Source organism: Anguilla anguilla, chromosome 12 (assembly GCF_013347855.1).
Source record: "Anguilla anguilla isolate fAngAng1 chromosome 12, fAngAng1.pri, whole genome shotgun sequence".
NCBI classification, from domain to species: Eukaryota; Metazoa; Chordata; class Actinopteri; order Anguilliformes; family Anguillidae; genus Anguilla; species Anguilla anguilla.
Genome location: NC_049212.1, coordinates 27,689,420 through 27,713,524, shown reverse-complemented (window position 1 = coordinate 27,713,524; position 24,105 = coordinate 27,689,420). Strand labels below are relative to the sequence as shown.

The window sequence follows — 24,105 nt, the reverse complement described above, 5'->3', positions numbered from 1 at the left end:
GGTGAATTCAACAGATATAACTTTTTTTTTTAATTTATTATTATTATTATTTTTATTTTTTTTACATTGGACCCATATTGTTATTGGATGACCGTTCACATAAAATGGTTTGCCTTGTTACCTCGCCTTGGTGTTTTGGCACATCTGGTGGCATTAAAGACCAAGGAATATAACTGAGAAATGACAGATTTTTTCACGCAACTTTCTTTCTATTCTTTCTCTGGATTTCACAAAAATAAATTGTGTTTTAAATATAACATTGATCTTTAAACTGCAAAAACAATAGGCATCACAAGGCTTAGCCAGCATGCAATCTCCCCAGAAAATTACATTTTCTAAAGATTTGACACTGCCAGCCATACAACATGACTGTTCTTAACCTTTCTATTGTGTTAGAAATTGGCACACACCTTTTGTCAGATTTGACCTGGCAGGTTTTAACATTAACATTAACTGATGGGAGTGGTCTCTTCCAGGATGACAATACCCCCATACACAGGGCAGGAGGGGTCACTGAATGGTTTGATGAGTATGAAAATGATGTGAATCACACGCTCTGGTCTTCGCAGTCATCAGATCTCCAATTGAACATTTATGGGAGATTTTTAGACCGCTTTCCAAAACACCACGAGGGAATATCTTTTGGAAGAATCCAAAGTAGATTCTACCCTCCAGTAGAGTTCCAGTATCTATCTAGAATTTATGCCTATGCCAATCCATGGTGGCACGTGGTGGCCCAAAACCTTACTAAGACACTTTATGTTAGTTTTTCCTTTAATTTGTCACCCATCTGTATGTTATCTGACTATAACACACTAGTCTTCGACAATCTAGACAAAGCTCAAAAATTGTTTGGGATTTTCTATAACTACATTATCAATCAAAATTACAACTGTGGTATTAAAATGGGTAAAATATGACCCATCTAGACATATGTTACATATAAAAAAGTCACTTTTTAAGTCCCTAACACCAAATTATATATTGGGTTTAAATTACAAATTTAAATTGAGTGAAAAGCTCAAAAGCAGATTTTATGTCTTGGGACACTGCATATCTGGCATCATCCTGATTATGTTCTTAGTTTGTATTCTGCCTTGCCTCTCTCATAATAAGGGGTTGAGAACCATGATATATTGCCATTTTATGACATGACGACATCATAGCTTTGCGCTTCTCTCTCGTTGGGGCCCTTCTCATCTGAGCTCTCTTAATCATGGTCAGGATCATACTCAATATCATCCAGTGTCAGGCACTTCCTCCTCACATTTAGCCAGCTCTCTCCCCTTCCGTTTCATTGTCATGACCAAAGATATGATGAAGAGCCTTGTGGGCTGTGAATCAATTTAGCATGTTGAAATGTATAGATGCTGCTGCAGAATGAAATGTGGACAAGACCTCGAACACTAAATAAATCTCTAATGTTGTTCATGCCAGGCCCCAGTGAGATGATTGGCTGTGAGAAAAAAATAGTTCTCCTGATAGGCTACTGTACATAATATTAAGAAGGTGTGGTGACGTGGTATTCTCTTCAGGACTACATGTGCCAAGGGTGTAATTTACAGAAGGTGGGGTGGGGGAATAGGGGGTTGCTATTTATCTACTCAGCGATCACTTATAGACCTTATCCTTCAGATGTTTTTGGAGAAAACTGTAGGACTGTAAGAATTTCATATTTGCCTTGAATTTCATATTTTGGCACAAGTACTCATGGTTGGGGTGATGTTCAATTGTTTCTCAATACTGACTAACAGCAAATTAGATTATTAATACAATTCTGCTAAGATCATTTCCAGTGAATGCAATGAATGTTTTATTTATTTGTGTGTACAAACACATCAGAGTTGTCCATTTAAATGTGATAACTCATGCAACTTCAAATAATATCTCACAACAATCACAGCTCCCTGAATTGTATTGCAGAAATAAAAAAACACTAAATTTGACAGCTATGAAGCAGGAGTGAGACAGAGAGTACACAATAACACAACATATAATGAAAGGCAGACCAAGGCCTTATTGTTTGCAAGACAATGCAACTATGCTTTGAACATTTCTCATTGTGGTAAAATTTCAAAGAGGACAGTATTTTCCCATGAAAATTAAATATAAAAATGAAAAAGTAATAAATATCATTCAGTAACTGGATCCTTTAACTAAAGGTAAAATATATGGTGAAACTCACATTCAGTGTGGTAATATCCAAGAGGAATACGAAGCAGTGTTGGTTTCTGAAATGTAGTTAGCAAATGTTGCAATATTTTTTTTTCCCAATCACAAACATGAACAGTCATTTGCATCATTTGCATCCACCATTTTCACGACATGTGGTTTTCCAAATGAAAAATGAGTTCAAAAATCAGTTCAGGTTGGTGCCTCTTCCCTGAGCTGTGAGCATTCCTAAGGCCTTCAACGCCCTCTACGGGTCAAACAGAGCATTTCAGGCTTACAGACACTGCTGAAACTGCCCCTGAAATTGGGTGACCAAAGTGGTCACTGCCTGACCACTGCGTTTAGTTAAATTTGAACTGCAATATAATGCCATTTTAATTACTATGAAGGTTGTCTTCCTATGGCAACTAAAAATAAATTGGGGGGAAAAAGTCAAATACAATGTTACAATTCACAATAATCAATGACAGTGTGTTTTCCCTTTTATCCTCTTTTAACTTCGTCATATTTTAACAGATGTGTGAACAGATAATGCGCTATGAAAAGATGAGCCTTGACATATTGTTTCACCACAGAATTAACCAGAGTTGAAAAACTCAGCTAAACAAACTTGCACTAGAACTAGAATTTATTGCACTTCATTTATTAAGGAATTTTAAAATAAAAAAAATGATTCCAGCGGCAGTTAATATGAAAACGGATTAACTGCCGATGCGTTTTAATCTAAAGTTACAATTAATTTAGATGTTACACAGACACACGCACATCCATATTTAAAAAATGCATAAAATAAGGGCACATACACCATTTTTCATTGTAATGCTTAGTTTGAAGTTAATTTTGGGATGATAAATATCAATACTATCTGATCCCCAGCCTGTCCTACAGTGTATAACCAGCATTCATAAATGTTAATAACTATTCATGCACAGCATATGCACCAAGAGAGCGGAAGTTCATGTGGAACTTCAGTTCAGCCGTCTCCTTTGAGTTCAGCTCAGTGTCACATCAGAGAAATGAAATCTTCTGAACACAATGTTTTGTGATTACTATATGTTGCAGTGAGTTATAACCACAGTGAAAGATAAATATGAACAACTATTAAGAAACAAATTGTCTGGTTTAAGTGGTTACAATGAAACACTTATGAACTTAAATCAATAAACCCACTGATCAATATTTATGCCCTTATCTATTTATTCTATTTGGGATAATTTTTCTACTGCCCTCACAGTACCACGACTGACTGACCCATAATTACCAACTAAAATATGAGTACACATATTTAAAAACAGACCTCCCTCTAACTGGGGGCAAGGCAGGAGCTGTGAAACACACTGCAATTAGTTCCAATTTCATTTCTTTCTAAACACAGTTTAACAAAAAGGCAGTTTATGTCGAAGGCAACCTTGTTACCTTGAGCTATACGAATCAGTCCAGAACAGCCATTTTGTAGATGCAGGCTCCTTCTGCAGAGTGCGGTTCTGTTCACAATGATGCCGACAGAGTACGATGGGACCCACAGCCAGCGAATACTAACAACTTCAGCAAAAACCTTCCAAATCTTGCCAACCTAGTGCTCATCTCGTCTCACAGCACAAATCAGAGGACACAGCGTTAGAAACCGCATGAACACACAGATGTGTTTAACTCTTGGCTGTGTGGCGCTTAATGCTCACCTGTAATTTCAAAGGATATGCAGAATAAAAGGTGCGTAAGGGCGGACCTGCTGGGGGGCCCTGGGACACTAATAACACTAAACCACAGCCGTGTCACTCTGCACCACCACCGCCGCCAATCAAATGTACTGAGACCATTAAAACAAATAATAATAAAGTAAAATGAAATAAAAGACATAAATCAGTCACTTGACACCAGGTCAGAAGAGAAGCGATTCTCCGTCTGCCGTGTTCTTGGGGTTTGGCGAGAGACGAGCCGTCCTTGCAGGGCTGCTAAGGAGATGGTCAGCGGCGGTTTGGATGTCAGGACGTCAGCTCCAGGGCGCGATGCCCCCTTAGGCCTGACAGCCCCAAAGGAGCCTCAGATACGGAAGCTCTCCCCCTTGCCGTCGATGTGTCGAAGGCGTAAGTAGACGTCCGTCCCCACGCCCTGCAGTGATTGGATGGTGAGGGAACCGCCCAGGTACTCTGCATAGGCCCGAGACGTGGGCAGACCAAAGCCGAACCTGAGGGGGGAGGGACCGACACAGGGGAGACCAAACCACTGAGCGACAGCGTCTTCTTAAAAGCCAACCCAAAAACCATCAATAGGTACACTCAGAATAACAGACTTGTGACTTGTGTGAGCTAAATTTCAGGTTATCTAATTTGATATTGTGCAGTACTTATCCTTGTGCTGTTTAAATATTATTATTATTATTATTCTTATTATTCTTATTATTATTAATAATAATAATAATAACACTGAAACACTACTGCACGGACAGTGTGTGTGCCTGATTGAGCCCTGCTGCTGCAAGAGCACTGGAAACAGCAGGTGGCGCTAGCGTTCGTACCCGTGCATGGGGCCCGACTGCAGCCCGCTGTTGGTCATGGTGTTGAAGAGGTTGCTGACGCGGGGGTCCTGGGTGCTCTCCTCCGCAGTGCTGAAGTGGTAGTCCATCACCTTGTCCAGGATGGCGTGGGGCACCCCTCCGCCCCGGTCAGAGATCCTGCAGAGACAGTGCATATCTCAGATTACAACATTATAACCTAGTAAGTAATAATACCAGAATTATAGCGTTATAATATCAACACAAATGTAACGGCATGAAGGATCTTTTATTGAAACGTCCATCCACTACAGCCATCCACTGACCATGAGTATTGTACTGGTGGTGGAGCCGCAAACATAATAGAATAAATGGGATTCAAGGTTCTGTTTTTCCACATGTAGTTAGAATGTTCAAACTATTTCAACAGACTGCATGTCAATCTCACATGCATTATGCACGCAAGCACTGCAATTTCTTAGAAAAGCCTAAGTTTGAGCACAGAGCTAAAACATAAAGAGTTTAAATGAGCTTATGTTCACGCCTCCGTTCTGTTTGCACGGGGCACGTACCGAATGACAAAGTCCGTTTCATTGTTGGCGATGGTGACCACCACATCAGGCACATTGTAGGGGGTCTCCAGGTGGCTCTCCATGGTGGCCCTAAGAGCGCACGGCACACGCAGGTTATTAAAAACACTTCATCTCCCCACCGGGTTCAATCCACACCGCTGGCTCAACATATGCCCTGCATTAGGGTTTTACTCGAATCATAATCCACGTTTGAGACCACAGCAGGTCCCCAAATAACAGCTAAAAATGGACACTGCCCACTAAAATAAGTAGCTGACATCCGCGTTTTCTTCTCTGTAAAATATTTTTCCTTCAGAGGCATACAACTGGCTGGGATTGGGTTAAATCTGAAGTGGCATTTAAAGGTGCAGACGCATCCTCAGGTGTCTCCCTTAGCGCACGGCGATGACTGACAGGACCGCAGCGAGCCGACCGAGCGCCTCACCTCATGGCGTTCTTCAGCAGCTCCGGGAGGATGTAGTCCAGCGGCATGGGGATGAAGGGGAAGCGCGCCGCCACGTGGCCGTTGATGCGCACCAGCGGGGAGTTACCGTACTGGTGCTCACAGAGACGCCTGCCGCGCACAGGACAGAGCCGTGAGGACATGCCTGTATGCTCGCTCGCTCGCTCGCTCGCTCGCTCGCTCGCTCACTCACTCACTCACTCACTCACTCACTCACTCACTCACTCACTCACTCACTCACTCACTCACTCACTCACTCACTCACTCACTCACTCACTCACTCACTCACTCACTCACTCACTCACTCACTCACTCACTCACTCTCACTCACTCACTCACTCACTCACTCACTCACATAGACACACACTCTCACACATACTGACTCGTTCACATGCTATCTCACTTTCACTCTCACACACTCTCTCTCTCATACATATATTCTCTCACAAACACACTCACACACACTCTCACACTGCTCCTCACACACACACCATCTCTGTCACACACACCCTCACTTTCACATGCACAGAGTATAGACAGGGACATTTTCACTCCAGGCTTGCAGTAGTTTTAACCTCAGTCAAAGTAGACACTCAAAAGTAATAATCCAGGATGCGAAAGAAAAACCGTCTCCCAACGCTATTGAATACCACTTAACACGAGCTGCGAAATTTATTTAGTCTTTCCTGAGATTGAAGACAGAAAATAGAGGATAACCCCTCGTCTCTATCTGCATAAAGAAACGGACATGACAAGTTCACCATCAGAGGTACCCCCGACAGAAAACCCCACAGAAGCAGCCTATTCAAAATGAAAGAAAGGTCTCATACACAGAAAATGGCACACAAGTTGTGATCATTTTGTTTATCTCCCATCAGCATGTATGAAGCGATGCATTGTGACACTGAATTAGTAGGATTGGGAATATATTCTTTTCTTACCTAATAAAGAACGTATTTAACAGAGCGGGGCCCTGGTGGAAGCTTTGTTCTGCGATAAGCCCTGTATGCGACGTGTTCTTTTAAAACTCAAACCACATTTCACAGCTTGCCAAGACCATGCAAAGCCATTGCTAAGTTAATGGGGAAACCGGCATGTTAGTAAAGCACTGGTTTGACGTGCATATGTTATAAAGTGCAGTTGGCAAGATCATCTGTAAGGTGAGTACTTGTTTTTGATTGCTACAGCATAGAGGAGTCTGAGCTTGCAATGATGACAAATATAGTTTTTTTAAAGACGATAGAGCATGGCTAAGACACTCTATAGGAAATGAAATGCATAAACTGTTAAATTCATAACCATTCAATTCATAGGTATTTCAGAATTTAAAGATTGTCAGTGAAGGGGGCACCAACAAAGGTAGTATTCAATTAATATCAGGAAGTATCACACAATAAAAAAAAACATTTAAATCTGCAGAACCAGGGGAATACATACTTTACACACAAATAAGCTGAATACCTGTCTGATTAAATGATAACACCGGTAATTTTCATTTTTCAGTATCGTAAAAATATCCTATGAAAAGATCAAAACTGATAATGTCTTAGTCCAACTCTTAATGAACATACCCTACAAACAATTATTTGTCCATCTAGCCAACTGCAATATACCAGAAGTAACAGAACTCTATTGTCCAAAAAAAGTATTAAAGCAAAGAGACAAACTGTTGCTTTGGTCAGCATAATTCACCATTACAAAGAACCTACTTAATAAAGTGACAGTGGTACTTACTAAAGCTGTTTGTCACAGAACTGAAATATCGAAAATAGTTCCCAGTGAATTTGGTTAAAATTACACAGGCCATTTTTTTTGTGATAGTAGGTTACATTTTCTGAAAATATAAATATATCTTTCTGAGCTGTATTGAATGAGTTCAGCATACAACTGAAATGAATGGCTTTCCAGATTAAACCCTAAATGGGGCAGGAAAACTTAAAAAAGTACTGAGAGCTGGACGGAAACATTTTCAGCTTTGGTATTTTCATAGGTTATGCTGATACTGAAAAAATGACCGGTGTTATCCTTTAAACATACTTTGTTCAAGAATTGTGCATGTAAAGTAAGTACTCAAGTGGCTCACAATTTGGTTGCGTGCATGTAAAGCTGGGACTCAAGTGACTCAAGAATCATTTTGTGCATGTAAAGCAAGTACTCAAATGACTCAAAATTCTGTTTGGGCAGCGGGCGGCAAATATTTGCCAAATTGTGGACAGTGAGCTCACCACACAAAGCGCTCCTTAAGGAGCCCTTAGCAGGACAGCAGGATCTGCGGCTCACAAAGCTAACGGCACGTCAGCACAAAATCAGAGCTCAGAACTTCAGAACATTCAAACCTGCAGAACAACCAAGAATCTGGTGGGACACTCACCGGGCGAAAACCACCCATTTCTCGATGATCTTTTTTGGGGAAAGGCGTCTGCAGATTATTCCCACAAAGTCAGGCTGTAACAGACGACAAACGTGTGGTTGAACACAGGGAAGGGAGGCAGGTTACTGAGGCCTCTCTCCTGCACCCTGACATGAAGAATTAAGTCTTATTCATCATTAAATGCTGCAGGCCCAACTCCCAAATGTCCTCACTCTGAATTAAATGACAGCCACCAGTGATTTAAATGATACAAAAGGCCCCAAACAGAGGCATATGAACATTATTATATAGTTTCCAAGATGCTCTTTATGTTGTCACTGGACAGGGTATGGAGAGGAAACAATGAGTAAATCATTTAAAATACCATGCTCCTTCTCCTATGAGCTCTGTGCAGAACAGCCAATGATCAGCATTACAGCCAGTTGGCCAAATGGCTGGTGCAATACCAGACAAAATGAAAATGCAAGTCAAATAAACTCCTGCCTTGTTAGATCTAGAGACTTCATTTAAAAAGACCAAATTTGCCATACAGAATTCCGAACATTTTGATTTTTTATATTGTTAAATTAAATTAAAGCCCAATGTGAGGCTGAACATGTTCAATGCTCACCCTAATTTGGAATGCCCAATTAATTATTTTCCATTTGCAACAGCGTTTATGAGTGATCCTCACTGTAGATCCAAGAGTTGTAGAGTGTAGATCCGTGCTCCTCCGTGAATATCCCATAACCTGGGAGATGCAATCACCAACTGTGTGCTATCCTATTGAGGCACCATGCCACTGGCGTGGTCTGGATTCGATTAAATACCATGGGGCTCCTTCATGCACCACAGTGTGGTGCCTTAACCAAATGAGCCACCAAGCAGCCAAACGATTTTTTTAAACATGCCTGAATGAGCATGAGCTTCTGAGAACATTTCATTTGACGTGAAAATTCTGTCAGTACACCAATCTGCATACTCATCTCCTGCAAATTTACATACATTAAGTCAATGCACAAAAAATAGTTGCTGCAACAAATCAAATTGCAGTAAATGAGGCTTTTCATAACCCTACAATGACAGCCATGACAGGGCACCAGCCGTACTGCACCAGCACAATCACAACACATGGTGGTAATACATTGCTCCGGATACAATCCCATTTAAAAACTCAGTTTCTTGCAGATTTCAAATTTGCAACAGTGTACACGCCTCTCATTTAGAACTCATATGCGTATCCCCTGTGGGGCTTCTATCTTAAACTGGTAGACGGTTTGTATTTTTGTGACTGTAGTGTCTACTATATTAACTGATTTGCAGTTTTAAGTTATTATGAGAAAGTTTACAGCACTGCCCTGCATTCCAAAAAGACCTTACAATACAGGCTTTTGGTCATAATCGGTTATGTATGTACAAATACACTCACAGAATCAACCTGCAAAAGTTAACATCAATTGGTCACATGGACCACTATAACAGGTCAATTCTAAGAACTTCAAAAGCAGTGGATACATTTTTCCCCAAACGCTAGGTAGACAGCGCTGTACAAGACTGCAGGCTTCAACGTAAAACCCAATATTGAAACTCTGGCTGCGTATTAGTTTGCTTCACTTTGGTTGCCAGTGTTTGGGTCCAGACGACGCTGCTTGGACTGATATTAATTTAAAGCTACAGCTAAGTGAAGTGAAGCACTGTGACAGGTGTAACAGGAACACAGGCAGACATATACCGCCCTCCATTGAGGTTACGGGAACACTGTGACCCGCTGAAGCAACAAATGGGTACATAATCGTTCAGACCTGATACCTGATCCCCCCCACACCCCCTGCCGCCACACTTGCCTGAAATATACACACAGGAGGAACAATACACAAGCTGTCAATGTCTATTATGTCCATCAGAAACATACAATAAAAACGTACTGAGACAGTGACATAATTTTTGTTGTTTTAGCTCTGTACTCCAGCACATTGGATTTGAAATAAAACAATGAATATGAGGTTAAAGTCCAGACTCTCAGTTGCATTCACATCAGGTGATCCGTGCAGGAATTACAGCCCTTTTTATACATAGTCTCCTATTTTAGGGGAGCAAAAGAAAATGGACAAGAACAGCATGGCCAGATTAAAACTCTATAGCTCTAGAACAGTCTCATGGACATAAAATGAGTATTAAACTGATGGAAAGAGAAAAGCATGGAAGCAGAAAGGAACTGCTCATGACCCAAAGCACACCCCCTCATCTGTGAAACATGGTGGAGGTAGTGTCATGGCTTGGGCATGTATGGCTGCCACTGGAACTGGCTCACTAGTCTTTATTGATGATGTGTCCGCTGACAGCAACAGCAGGATTTTGAAATGTACATAAACATCGGCTCATATCCAACCAAATGCCCCAAAAATCATTGGACGGCACTTCACCTTGCGCCAGGACAATGAACCCAAACATAATGCCAAAGCAAACAAGTGTATCAGGGGCAGAAAATTAGAATGTTCATTGTTCAATTTCAAATTCAGTGTGCTGGAGTACAGACCCAAAACAACAAAAATTAAGTCACTGTCCCAATGCCTTTGCATTTAACTGTATAAAACACTACTGTAAAATCAGCAATGTTATGTGTGACACATGTAGCTGTATATTAGAGACATACATTTCCCTCATGTAAAGTATTAAAAGCATGTATTGTAGCTGCAGGTTTATCTTATGTAACATTAAAAGTGTGTATTATAGATGCAGGTTTTCCTAATGTGACATGATAAAAGTGTGTATCACAGACGCAGGTGTATTAGAGACACACATTGTCATTGTTTGACACATTGAAAGCGTGTATTAGAGGTCCTGCACAATTTCCTTGTTTGACACACTGAAAGCATGTATTCGAGACGTACGTTGTCCTCGTGCAGAGAGAGGTGGTGCGTAGCCAGCATTCGGATACCCAGTCGTGAGGTCAGGGTGGTGTCCAGGAAATTACGGATCAGCGCCTCATCCTGAAACAACAGACACAACAGCTTTCATCAGTTTCCAGTATTCATCAGTGCATACTGTCACCTGAATGAATAGAATCTCACATACAGGTTTTTCAAACAGAAGTTTATGTACCAATAGATCCTGCTGATTTAAGGAAAAAGAACCACTGAACTAATAACTGCGACATGGAAATCATTATTTAACACTTACTGCACACCACACACTCGTTACTGCACACCTGACCTGGGCTCAAGTGAAACGATTGAACAGCACACCGTTTAATAAATGCTCCCATTCATTTAATTCGGTAAATTATGCACTTTTCAATCCTGCGAGAACTGCACTAACTTTGTGCTGTACAAAGAGGGTCACGTGACCCTCTAAAAACCAAAACGATTTGTATTCCATACAGAAACACAAATACTAAGGGTGAAGTATTTTGTAAGAACAACTCGTTGTGTCCCCAGTATTCACACCAACAGTACTTACACTTTCTATTTTCTGCACTGCATTCAGTGGGCATTACCTCTGATATGATGACATCACAATCAGTAGCATCATTTTGTGCGAGAAAACACACATACCCAGCAGGAATGCACACATACCTGCAGTAATGCGCATATTCTTAAGACGCAGCCGTTACCTGGATGTGCCTGCGGCTTTCCCGCAAGCCTTGGGCCAGCATGGTGACTACATCCTTGTGATCGTCCAGGAGCTGCTGCACAAGCTTGCTGTACTGAGCTTCAGTCTCACGGTCCTTGATCTGCCCGACAGGAATGATCATTATTAAAATCAGACCACTGAACCTACAAAACTATCAGTCTTTTTCAGTCAGGAGAGTCCAGATTACAGCTTAATATATAAACACACTGAACAACAGAGAACTGGTTTTAGGCTTTAGGATGTCAGTGAATGACTGGGCCTTCCCCAGATTCACAAGCAGCAGGCTGAGAGGGGTGCACTTTGACATTAACTTATTCCCTGTCTTAATTTACCTACAGTTAAAAATAATGGACTAATTAGGATGTAAATTACCCAATATTCTTCCACATTGTGTCCAGTGAACCATAACTAACCACACTACTAAATGATTGCATTGCAGTGCTGTAGTTGTAGATTAATCATCTCCAGGTTCAACAACATGGCACTCAACGGTCATACTTCAAATTTTCATTGAACATATTAATGTTTCTTTACTTATCCTGTCTACTTTACGCACAACTCCCTAAATTCTACTCTTCTCTGTTAAATTCTCTTCAATTATATGGCTCTCTGCTAAAGTCCAGACTACAGTGGACATTTGTCTCTGAGAAATGTAGGCTACAGGCTGGTTATACTCAATGAATTGAAAGACTTGAAAAGATTCTTTTGAAAGATTTTGTTCAAGAGAATAACAAAGGACAAATGTTTTCTGCCAACAAAATCAATTTAATTAATAACACAAATTAATACAAGCTACAGGGGAGGCTGATGGTGTAGTTACACCGGTCTCTCTCCAGTTAGTCTGCTCTCTGTTAGGCTGGGACACACCCAGAGTCACTCACCGCTGGAAATTCACACAGCATGTAGTAGGCCCGAATGTACAGCTCATGCTGAAGGAGAAAGAAACAGGTAAATGTCAGAGAACTTATTCTTTTCAGGAGCATCCAGGCCCAGAGCAATCATTCAGTACTGTCAAATCTAACACCACCCTCCATCTTCGAACTAAAACAAATAAAAGTACAATACCGAGAACGCCGTACTGTCTCAGTTTGCCTTTTGGCTATAATCCAGGTTGGAGATTTGCACATTTGGCAGCACTGTATTCGCTTTCACTTGCCAGTTGCCAGTGTTGTTGCAATTAAATGGTGAAAGAAGATTTCATTACAGAGTTGTAGGGTTAACATGTTTTTATATATTTCGTTATTACATTTCGTTTTACAGGTTATATAAAATGACGTATTCTCTCCTATTCAACATACTGTTATTTTCCATCTGATAAGGGCTGGCTGAATAAACTGTGAGAGTCAGGTGCCAGTATATCACAGGCTAGGGCCTATCCTCTACTCCTACAGGCCTTGGGCGAGAAGCAAACAGGGAGTGCAAGAGCTCGCTGTAGCTGGCTGGTGGGAAAACAAGTTTTACTTTTCCACCCAGCGAGGTGGTTGCCCTTGGTAGCGACACGCACATGGCTGCACAGCCTCTCTGGGAGGGTATAAAGTATCACTGTAAATAATCCTTTTTTTAGTACAGTGTTGACTCTTGGCAGACCTGCTCTTCAAGCAGAAATAAAGACCCGTATAATCGGATCTAGTCTGAAGTGTTTTTTTTACTGGAATGCCTCTTTATTGCAAGTCAAGGGTGGATTTTTTTTCTTTACATCTTTATAGATCACCTTTGTCTCGCCCAATCACATCTCCTATTTCAGTCACTCCCATTTCCAACATGTGAATGGGTGCAAAGGACTACGAAATTGAATACCACTCCCCCTTAAATCACCAAACAGGGTGTGTACTATGAAGCGAGCTTATTGGGTTAGCGAGCCAACTCAAGCTTTCACCCTGGGTTTTCCGTATCACAGTGCGGATTCACTATTAACTGGGGTGTATCATCATGGTAACTTATGCTGCACGGCTAACCTGGTCTGGGGCAGGTTAATGGATGAAACCTATAAAAGCACTACCCTTTGTCAAATTAATTCCTTGGAAAATGGCATCTGCATTGCTGGGCGAAACCCTGGGTATATTCTTCCTTTGTAGAATACCCCTGGGTTTATTTCATTGCTTTAGTAAAAACGTACCTCACATCTGTAGTGATGACACAGAGGTTAAGCCAAGGTAGGACCCTCATAACAAACCATTTCCTGTATTCTCAGCAAAAACACAAAACAGTACACTCACAGGACCGCTGAGAAGCTCTCCATTTCCCATTCAGAGGTTAAACTTCAAGAGTTTGGTCAATTAAGTTCACTGAATGGGACTATAAGCATCACCTGAGAAATATCAAGGGTTTACCAACAAAATTTGGGGTGGTGTGGGTTATCATTTGTTTTGCATTTTTATTCAATAAATATGTCAATCTCTCAATACACAAGAGAAATTGTGCTGAAATAGCTTTCGCAACTGCTTAATTTTGCCAATTTAATTTTTCGAATATGTTCCCAGCATCATTGGTCAACTACAGGAATAAAACAAATGTGTATTATACACATATAAATGAATCTGTTAATTTCCAAATATGGCATTGGGATTGGGACACGCCCCTGCTTTGCACAGCGCAGGGCCCGACTGAGAGAGGAGAAGGGAACAGAGATTCATGCAGGTTGCCAGAGGAAGAGGATCTCATACGTAGCATAAGAACAGCGGCTTTAGCGTTAGCGTAGGAGCCACGGCGGCGGGGCACTCACCACCTGCAGGATGGTGGGGTTGCAGCCGATGATGAAGGGCAGGCTGCGGAAACCTTTAATGCGGTGAGCGATGCGCACCGGGAGCTCTTTGTGCAGGTACTTGGCACTGCTCTTAAGACACAGAACAGAAACGTGGTGGGTGGGAGAGGGGGTCGTTAGGGACACAGTTAGATATAGCATTTCAAACACAGACTTCCAGGAAACTGTACAAGGTCCCACATTCCCATTTACACTCCCCCAATACTCCAATGGGACCTTGGTTTTCCAGATTACCCATAGTAACTTAAACAGATTATATTCTTTTATGCTATGTAAATACCATGGGATAAGCTCCACAAAATCACTTGTGTTATACCAAAGTGACATGTCCCTTTAAACCATTCCGGTTGAGTACCTTGCTCATGGGTACAATGGCACTGGACTCAAACCTTGGAGTTGCAAGACCAGTTCCATAAACATTATGTTACACTGCCACCCATGATCTCCTACTTTGCGAAACACAAGCTGACAGAGCTACTCAGCAGGTTGTTGTAACTCAGTATCTGATTCTGTAAAAATCTAAGGAACCTGTCTGAAATATGTATTTAGCTGTCTAGAGTACACCAATTATTTTGTCAGAACTGGCACTGTGAACATTCCCAACAAAATCAGACCAGGCAAACAAGAACGCCCTGCTCCACTCACCCTCCTTCAGGGTGCACAGTATGTAAATTCTGGTGCCAATAACAACCAGTATTTGACTGGCACATTGCTCATTTCTGATTCCTTCTTGTTTTACATTACAGCACAACTGCAACTGGCCTCCAAGTTCCCAAGTCCATGGAAGAGATAGATGAGCACAGATCACCAATTTGTTCATTTAATTTGTATATTTCAACTTGCTTACTTTACCATTAAATGGGAACGGCAACATATGGGCAACGTTGGGTCTTTTTGGAGAAATAAATCAATCGAGAAATGTCAATCGAGAAAGATGTACCAAAATGATTACAAAGTTACATTTGTTCAAATTTTCCCAAAATTAGTCTATTTGTTTTGTGTGTGCAGCCACATTGGTTAGCTATTTGACGACATCACATTTTTTTCTGGTCACCTTCCCCTGTTGTGATCATAGATTTACAACGTCTGCAAATTCCTATGATTCTGATGAATTTGACAGTACCTAGACACAAGATAATCTAATTGATTATGCCTACGAGTCAGCTAAACCAATAGACAGAATAGTGGCATAGTCAGAATCTTCTTCCATTTTGCTTATATTCAGCCAGAAGAGCTTTAGTGAGGTTTGGCACTGATTGGGTGATTAGGCCTGGCTCGCAGTTGGCTTTCCAACTGATCCCACAGGTGCTGAAAATTCTTCCACTGTCCTCAACAAAACCATTTCTATATAGACCATGCTGTGTGTTGGTGAAGCACAGAATTGTTTAGAATGGAAGTAAAGGGCCAAGCGCAAACCATGAAAAACTGCCTCAGACCAAGGGGTGTCCAGATACTTCTCCTCATTTAGTGTATGAGCCCATCATATAGGCCAGTGGTTCTCAACCTCGGTCCTGGGGTACTCCTGTGTATGCTGGTTTTCATTCCAACCACAACTGCAATCCCAGAATTTTAACAAGTTGTCAAAATTTCTTAATTACCTTTTTCATATTTTGAGGGATTATTTACCCTCTTAAATCACAACATGTCAGATATATGAATAATGAAGAATACAATTCCCAGATTCACATTGTGCTATCCTGAAAAGGATTAGCCTACATAGAGGTTTAAACAATTAGCCTACCTGAACACAAGGCACCTAAAACTAATCATTTGGTAGTAAATGAAGAATTCAAAGGCAAAGCAAATGATAACGAGCCAAAAAACCAGCATACACATGGATGCCCCAGGACTGTGATTGAGAACCACTGATATAGGCCATAATCCTTTCTTATCTAAGCTATTATTGGGTGATACTGATATGACCCTGTTATGATCATGCATCCCCACCACCCTCTTCCACAAAGTTAACTGTCCAAAGCTGTGTAAGCTTTCAACGCATGAATCTGTTGGTCCTAGACCAGAAACAAGATATTTATGGAGATTTTAAAACATCTCTTACTGTACAAGTAACTAGCACCAAATCTGAGATGGATTCAGCTGCAGGCGTGGAGCGCCACAGTTTTAGACAACCTCAGTAGGTCTGAAAATGCCAACAGAACAACTAGTAAGTTATAATTATGGACATACCTACCTAGTTAGCTACTCAATCAGTCAGTCAGAGCTCCTACATTTTTCACATGATAACACGCTAGACTAGCTTTCTAGGTAGTTTTGTAAGTTGTCATGTAACGTTAAGTCATACAACATATAGACACAGGTTAAAGTGTGTGTGTGTGTGAGTGGGTGAAAAAAAATATGTAATTGAAAATCACATTAATGTCTGCCATCTCTCATATATATATATATATATATATATATATATATATATATATATATATATATTGTTTTAGACACATGCAACAACACAAAAAGGCAGTGAACTACCCACTATCAGTGCATGCACAACATCCTGCACCTTGTTTCACTGTCCATTTTGTAGTGCAAAAGCATTTTTAAGCCAATGGGACATGCCAAGTTGATAGTTCACCTCAGTGGACACTTCCAACAGGGCAGTCGTCCATGAAGGTCAAGTTAGGTTTAGCCTATTTTCATACAAACACCCTTCTGCCCAAAGGTGCATTGACCCAAACAAATGTGTGCACTGCTATGTACACACATTTCTCTTGTGTCAAACTGTTATCTGTCGGACTTCTCCTTTCTGTGAGAAATAAGTCTCCTCAAGGTCATATGTACTATTTTATCAAAACTGCAATGAAGTTTATCTAGATCCAGGCTACCCAAAGTGAGAAGTTTGTGATTTGTATTTATTTATAGATCCCATTATTGTGTCAATTTTATACAGCAGCTTTGGAATTTATAGTGCGTTCATGCCTTTCTTCTTATGCTATATGGCTGCCTATTAGTGTTTGATAGAATCCACTCAAGTCACACCTATCCACTGACCCACTCTCTGGAAAACAACCTCTCCATCTACCACTGTGTCATCACTGCCCTGTTTGCAGGCATGGCTCCGATCTGCTTGGCAATAAAAGTTAAATATCGGCAATGGGAGAATTTCCATTTATCCTCGTTTTGTAAGAGGAATCTTAGAAATTAGTCTATAACTTGGCCAACCGTAGCTCTGTATTTGAAAGATTTCTTCTAGAAAGGCTACATTTTGTGCAATGATCAGAACATAAGATCACATGTCAACGTGACATAAATGATTTAAATAAATATTTTTATAAAAACAGTTCAACCATGACATTCTGCATTGTTCTTTTTTGTTATTATTAGAAATAATGATTAAACTACAATTCATTAATAGTCCTTACAGCCATTCTGACTTCAATATTTGAGAAATGATATGAACTTCCAGACATTCCTGATAACAGAGGCCCATATAAAGTTGTTGATCATGCAATTTATTCATTTAGCTAATCTTTATTTAGCCAGTCTGAAGGCTTAAGAACAATATTCTTAAAATGTTATTATTTACAAAGTCTGCTTCGCTAATTACTTGTTGGTATTATTGGTCTTTGTGGTATTATCAGTCATTTTCACTGTTAATTGTTGCATTTTGCAATTGTGCACATATACAATATTAGCAATAAACTTCTGAAAAAGAACTATGATGAAGAATAACAATACCACATACTATAGCAAACGGGGGAGAGACAAATGACAAATGCAGCATCTAAAACTGTTGGTCTAAAACTCATCTGCAATCTGCGCATGCATTGTCCAAAACTGCAGGTCTAGAACAGCAGTAGTCTAGAACTGTGGTTGTCTTAAACAGCGGCACTGCACACCTGCAATTGGATCCTACAGGCGCTAATTTTATCAAAGATGACCAAGGGAACACTGGGTTGATGGTCCTTTCCTGAATTTGTTTTGTGTGTGTGCAGAGAGAACTAAATCCTGTCCAGGAAATGTCCAGCTGGCACAGCATTTAAGTGTCTTTGTTTATGATTGACTAAAACAGTGCATGAACATTCAGGGAAATGGCTGTTGACAATGTCCATTTGTGATTAACAGGAATGGCAAACCTGGCAGGTCTTCTGAGTGGAGTGCTTTAGATCTAGCCTACCGAATACACAGCTCTTCACTCTCCCTGTCAGTAAGGATGAAAACACTAGAGCGCTGTAAAGCTGAATTTCTCTACAGTTAAACCAATAGTCGGTTTGTAACTAGTTTTGTGAGCCACTGCAGTTGGGAAGCAAAATTAGTTTACTGAAATTAACTGCAACACTAAATGACTGTTTTACAACTGTACACACACACACGTTCAGCTAATAATTCCACAGATTGTATTTCTCAGGAGCAATTTCCCTGCTCATTGCTCAGAGAAAAGCAGTCTTCTGGCCCCTAAACCCAAAAAAAGGGTTTCAATAGATGTCTGTCCTCCCCACGGCCAGTGTCCCATGTTCATTTTCATTACTTTCAGGAATTAAGCTAATTTGTACCATTTTCCCAATCAACTATCATTGCTTGTATTTTAAATGGATTAAAATCTCAGCTATAGAAAAAGTAGCCCTAATAAAACGCACACCCAAAAAGGTGTTGATTAACAGTCCATTAAATCAGATTTTTAAAAATGAAAATCACACGCTTCTCTCCATGCAATTAAAAAGCTTTTTTTTTTTTATTTGAAAGTCACCGACATGTTTCAGCAGTATGCCTTCATCAGGATGTAGTCCACATAGGCATACTGTTAAACTTTTAAATTGCTTCTTCAATCCGTTTTTTTTTTTAAGCTAAAATCAGCATGACAGAGAAAGAAAATACACAACAGCAGCAAGGTGCAAGAACACTACACTTTAGAGCAGGATGGAACATAACTCATTAAGCTGTACATCCACATCTTAAGAAAATCCATCAGCGGTGATGTACCATGACAAACAGAAGTAAGATTAATGGAAACTAATAACAGGGCAACAAGGCACATTGCACAAAAATCTATTGTAAAGCTATCGCACATGTATATCTTGAATGTGATGGGTCTTTCAATGTTAATAAATGGTACTACTGGTCCCATATTGCTGTTGATCCAAAAGAGAAACACTAGGCTTCCATCCTCTGTTATCTGTAAGTTTAGTGCAGTTCAGCCATAGTGCACTGCACATTATTTACCAACAAACCTGGAGGGACTCCTTCCTAAAGTCAAATTTTACATTGGCATCCCAACTTTACGAAATGCCAAATAAAATAATCAAAAAAACTCAAAAAAACACTTATGTAATAGACATCACTATTGTCCTTTAGCCCAAGTCCACACACCATATTAGAAAATACAAAGGAATAATTACCAGGATGTGATGTCCATCAGCTGACTTCCCAGAATACAGCATGGAGAATGGGGTAAGTCTCACAGAGGCCTGAGGAAGCAACAAAAGGCATAAGACATGTGATCCAGGGCTTAAAGATCTTGCAAGTTCATGTTTCTTTTCGTGACACAAAGCTTTGCTGTTGGAGGAGAACAGACGGAGAGACATTAAACGCTATCTCCTCCACATGTTATAATAGAACAGCAATTATCATGTTTTCTTTAGCATATTGTGAGCAGATATAGAATTTACTGTCTGTATTGTGGCAATACTGCTATTTGTTGTCACCATGTTATACATTGTATTGTACATCCACTCCTAAGTGCAATGCTACCTATGCTTATTGATGCTTGCATTCCAACTATCCATGGGTGTTTGTCATTACAGTGCGCATAAAGTGTTTTCAGCTGGAAGTCTTCTTCTGGCATTAAACAGTCGGTCCGTCATCTAGTCAGCAAGGTGGCTAATGTTAAACTCGGCCAAAATGCCGAACGTGGAATGGTGTGAAGTGTGGGTATGTTTTATTTGTAGTTGTATAAAGACGGAAATATAAATTACATTCCCACAAAGATTATACAGATGCAAAAGCAATAGTTAAAATGTTTAATTCGTAGTTACCCAGCAAGGCAAGGTAATGACTCAGGCGTTTTCAGGAGTTCGAGGGGAGATTCGAACCTGAGCTGTCACACATGCAAATGCGCTACCCAGTGAGCTAGTAGGGAAGTAGACGTGGGAGTAACAAAATTTTTCTGTTTTAAATAAATGCACTTCTATATATGTCATTTTGTGTGTGCATTTGATGAGTCGTTAGCAAGGTAGCTGACATTACAATCAGTGAAATTGCTGAAAGCGGAACTCACAAAAGCATGTGTGTATTTTATTATTTTAGTGGATATCAATTTCACAGTCATTATCTCGCGCCAGTTTCTATACGACCGGTAACGTGACCTACTAGACCAAAGTGCAATGCTAATTATATAATTTAATTTGACAGCCGTCTGTACTGTTATACAGTCGGTCTGTCGTGTCGTTAGCAAGGTGGCAACTTGGCTGGGTGGCATACCTGCCATCCCAATATGCCTCTTTGTGCTGCTTACTACTGTACTAATTGTTCAATCTTGACCTTGAGTGTTGTCTTAAGGTAAATCCAGTACGGTGTGTCAGCTGTTTTTCTTATAAAATCTGATTCAGATATTCATTATATAATACAATGGTTGGCCTACTGTGGCCTACCATGATGGGTAGGCCTACTATTTTCAAGTTGCATTCTGAATTAATCTTGAACCATAAACACTGGATATTGTAATATTTGGAGATTTCCATTATGGGCTACACAAACTATATACAGTAAAGTGGGCTCTAATCTAGCCACTGCTGATTCGATGCAAGGCTTAAAACTCTTTTATCTAGGGACTTCCTGAAATGTCTATGGATAAAATGAATTGGGAAATTTACTTCCGGAACCAGGGCCAGAAAAAAGTAGGCGGTAACATTTCAGCTCAATTGGCTACTTTGATCAGATTTTCTTATTGGGAGATGTACCTAAATAGGGATTTGTGAACATGTAAATCGGCAGAAAAAAGTAGGAGGGAGGAAGTAAAAACGCAAAATCGCACAAGTTTTGGGCTTTATTGTGTGGATGTGTTGTTTTTGAATTATGTCTGTTTACATGAGGTCATATGATACAGACGTTAATGTTCGTATGGGCTGAGTCTATGGTCACTGTGGTTATTTATGTAAAAAACCATGAAGCTGTATGTACAATGGAGGCGGTAAATCGGGGCCTGTAAAACCGGGTAGGTATCTGTTAGAATAACGCACAATAGGGTAAGAATATGCCTATGCACGACATGTGTATGGGGTGAACATGGTTACACAGTCGTGATACATGGAACAATTTGGGGTGTTTTCTAGTTTTACACCGTTGCAAAAAACATAACCCTGTAGTATCCTAACAAACATTCCACAGAAAATGCATACTGATGTCCAAGAATCTCTCATTTATTTATTTAATGAGATAACCAAGTTAGTGTTATCTTTTATTACATACTGAAATGCCGCAATGGGTGACAGTACCATTTCCTCGTTAAATAGACTAGCTAACTGAAAAACGTAAACATTTCCTGTTCCGATTTCGCTGATACACAGCAGCCAAAATGATAAATGGAACTATAATGTGAACCATTAACTGCGTTTATCATCTATCGAACCAAAATTTGACAAGCAAACAAAGTGAAATAAATTCACTGCTGACAATGTTTAAATATAGACTATATTCCCGGAACGCCAGGATCTCCGGTTGAGTTCCTGTATTCGCACTGCTTGTAGCCAAGATAGCTCAATCACGTGTAATCACGGAAAAACGTGCTAACTATACAGCATGCCTTTACTTGCTCTTTACTTTCACTTTCGGAAAGATTGTATGTTGGTCAACAAGCAAAACACGATGTATTTCACTGAGCTGGTCTCATTATGAACTTTAATTCCATGGTTACGTTAGCGAAGATGGCAAACTACTACTACTAGGCTACAGCGGAGAGAGCTGAGTTGAATTACTGATGCTAACATAACGTTACGTTAGCACGCTAACGTTTAATCCAAGTGCTAGCTAACTAGCAAGCTAACATTGCGCTGTGCAGTGTGCAAACGTGCGCTGTGCAGTGTGCGTAGACCTAGCCCATCTGTAAATGGTTTATTCAGGTAGCTAATGTTTAATTTCTAATTAACGTAGCCACTTGACAGTGAATATCATCTCGCTAACGTTAGCGCACAGGACAACGAAAATAAAATAAGGATTCAGCTAGACCTGATGCGACAGCTAGCGCTAACTAAGCAGGCTAGCATCACGACTCACCTTCTCCGCCGATGTATCTATTGCTGACTGGTTGTAAAAGGAGGTCACAGCTTTAGATCTCTCCCTGGCCAGTTCAGAATATCCATGTATGGAGGACGAGGACCGAAGTCTTTGATTAGCCCCGAAGCTCATCAAGAACTGCTTGTTGGTTATTTTATTAGCAGATGATGGAAAAATGCTCGTCGCCCCAGGACGAGCGAGTCGCAGGGTACCGCAGTTTAGCATCTCTAACGCCGTGTCTGCCGCTCTCCGCCGCATTTTCAGATCCTGGAGACTGTCGTAACACGGCTCTTGGATTCGGTAATTTTTCGATTTATTTTCTCCTGTATTGCATTTCCTTCAGTTTCCCATTCCCGAATCTGGAGATGGCATCTGCTGGCAAGTGCACAGGAAACTGACCTTCACCATTTTCTTTCTAACTCAGATTAGCTCCAAGCACAAAGCCACTGACGACTCGCGTAGCTACAGTGGGTGTTCCCTCTCCAACCAGATGGGACAAGACTGAGGGCAGATACCCTACCCAGCCAGTAGCCTAATGACCGACCATTGCTATGTCGATTTGGCTTTAATCCACCTCTTACCTAAGCAGAGGAAGTGTGCTAAAATTGTGCGCACACTCCTCTTACCTAAGAAGAGGACGTGTGCTAGCGATGCGCACACTCCTGAATCCAAGCGCTTTTTTTCAAATAGGCATACAGTAACTGGGAACACAAAGATTAGTAGTCAAGGCAACAGGGATGCATCTGATAGTTCTTAAATTTTGCATCATTAAGTGATGCAGCTAATATTACCAAGGCTTTAACAATCATTCCTGTTTTTGGGGGCAGTTGCAGGAGAGATTAGATAAACCTGCAGAATAATCAGCAGTTTATTTGCCAGTGTTCATCAATATTAATACAAGCTGTTTCATTTATTTGGGCCTATTATTGCTTTAAATTGATAATTTATTATTTATATTAGAAGTTTTTTTTCAAAGCAATATATATTTTAAATGTAATACTAATAAATGTAAAACATCAGGAGGTCATCAGTTAACTTTGCTAACTGAACGGAAAGAATAAGGCATACAGAGTCTGGTGAGTGTCCTCAAAAATTTGGAAGTAATGGGTGGTCTAATAACTGGAAAATGTTATCTAGCAATTTAACTGTAATCACGCTATCCAAGCTCCATTACATCACACAATGGTCTTGCAGCAGGACTTATGTCACCAAGGTACAGCAAAACAGGTGTTCAGCTGACTTATTACTGATAGCAGGTGCCAACACCTGGCATTAATAGATATTTTGAACAGTTTACGTAATGCATCACGGACTGAACACAGGTTAGCATCCATCACCATCAATGTAAAAACACAATTTGTGGGGGGGGGGGGAGTTTTCATGTCAATGCTGTTTTCAGTTTCATTTGGACAGTGAGAGTGTCATCTTTGAAACATTCTAATA

At 40.4% G+C, this 24,105-nt stretch overlaps 1 protein-coding gene across 1 annotated transcript; it reads right to left on the bottom strand.

The window, feature by feature from the left end:
- Positions 1–1,789: 1,789 nt before the first annotated feature.
- LOC118209553 (3-methyl-2-oxobutanoate dehydrogenase [lipoamide] kinase, mitochondrial-like) lies at positions 1,790–23,351 on the bottom strand. The gene is made up of 11 exons (XM_035384957.1): positions 22,663–23,351; positions 19,791–19,859; positions 14,404–14,514; positions 12,563–12,610; positions 11,662–11,781; positions 10,940–11,038; positions 8,070–8,143; positions 5,681–5,809; positions 5,236–5,325; positions 4,688–4,843; positions 1,790–4,357 (listed from the first exon to the last, which is right to left on the bottom strand). Exons 1-11 carry the CDS (start codon positions 22,918–22,920, stop codon positions 4,213–4,215), a joined length of 1,299 nt encoding a protein of 432 aa, XP_035240848.1. The 5' UTR covers positions 22,921–23,351; the 3' UTR covers positions 1,790–4,212.
- Positions 23,352–24,105: the final 754 nt, after the last annotated feature.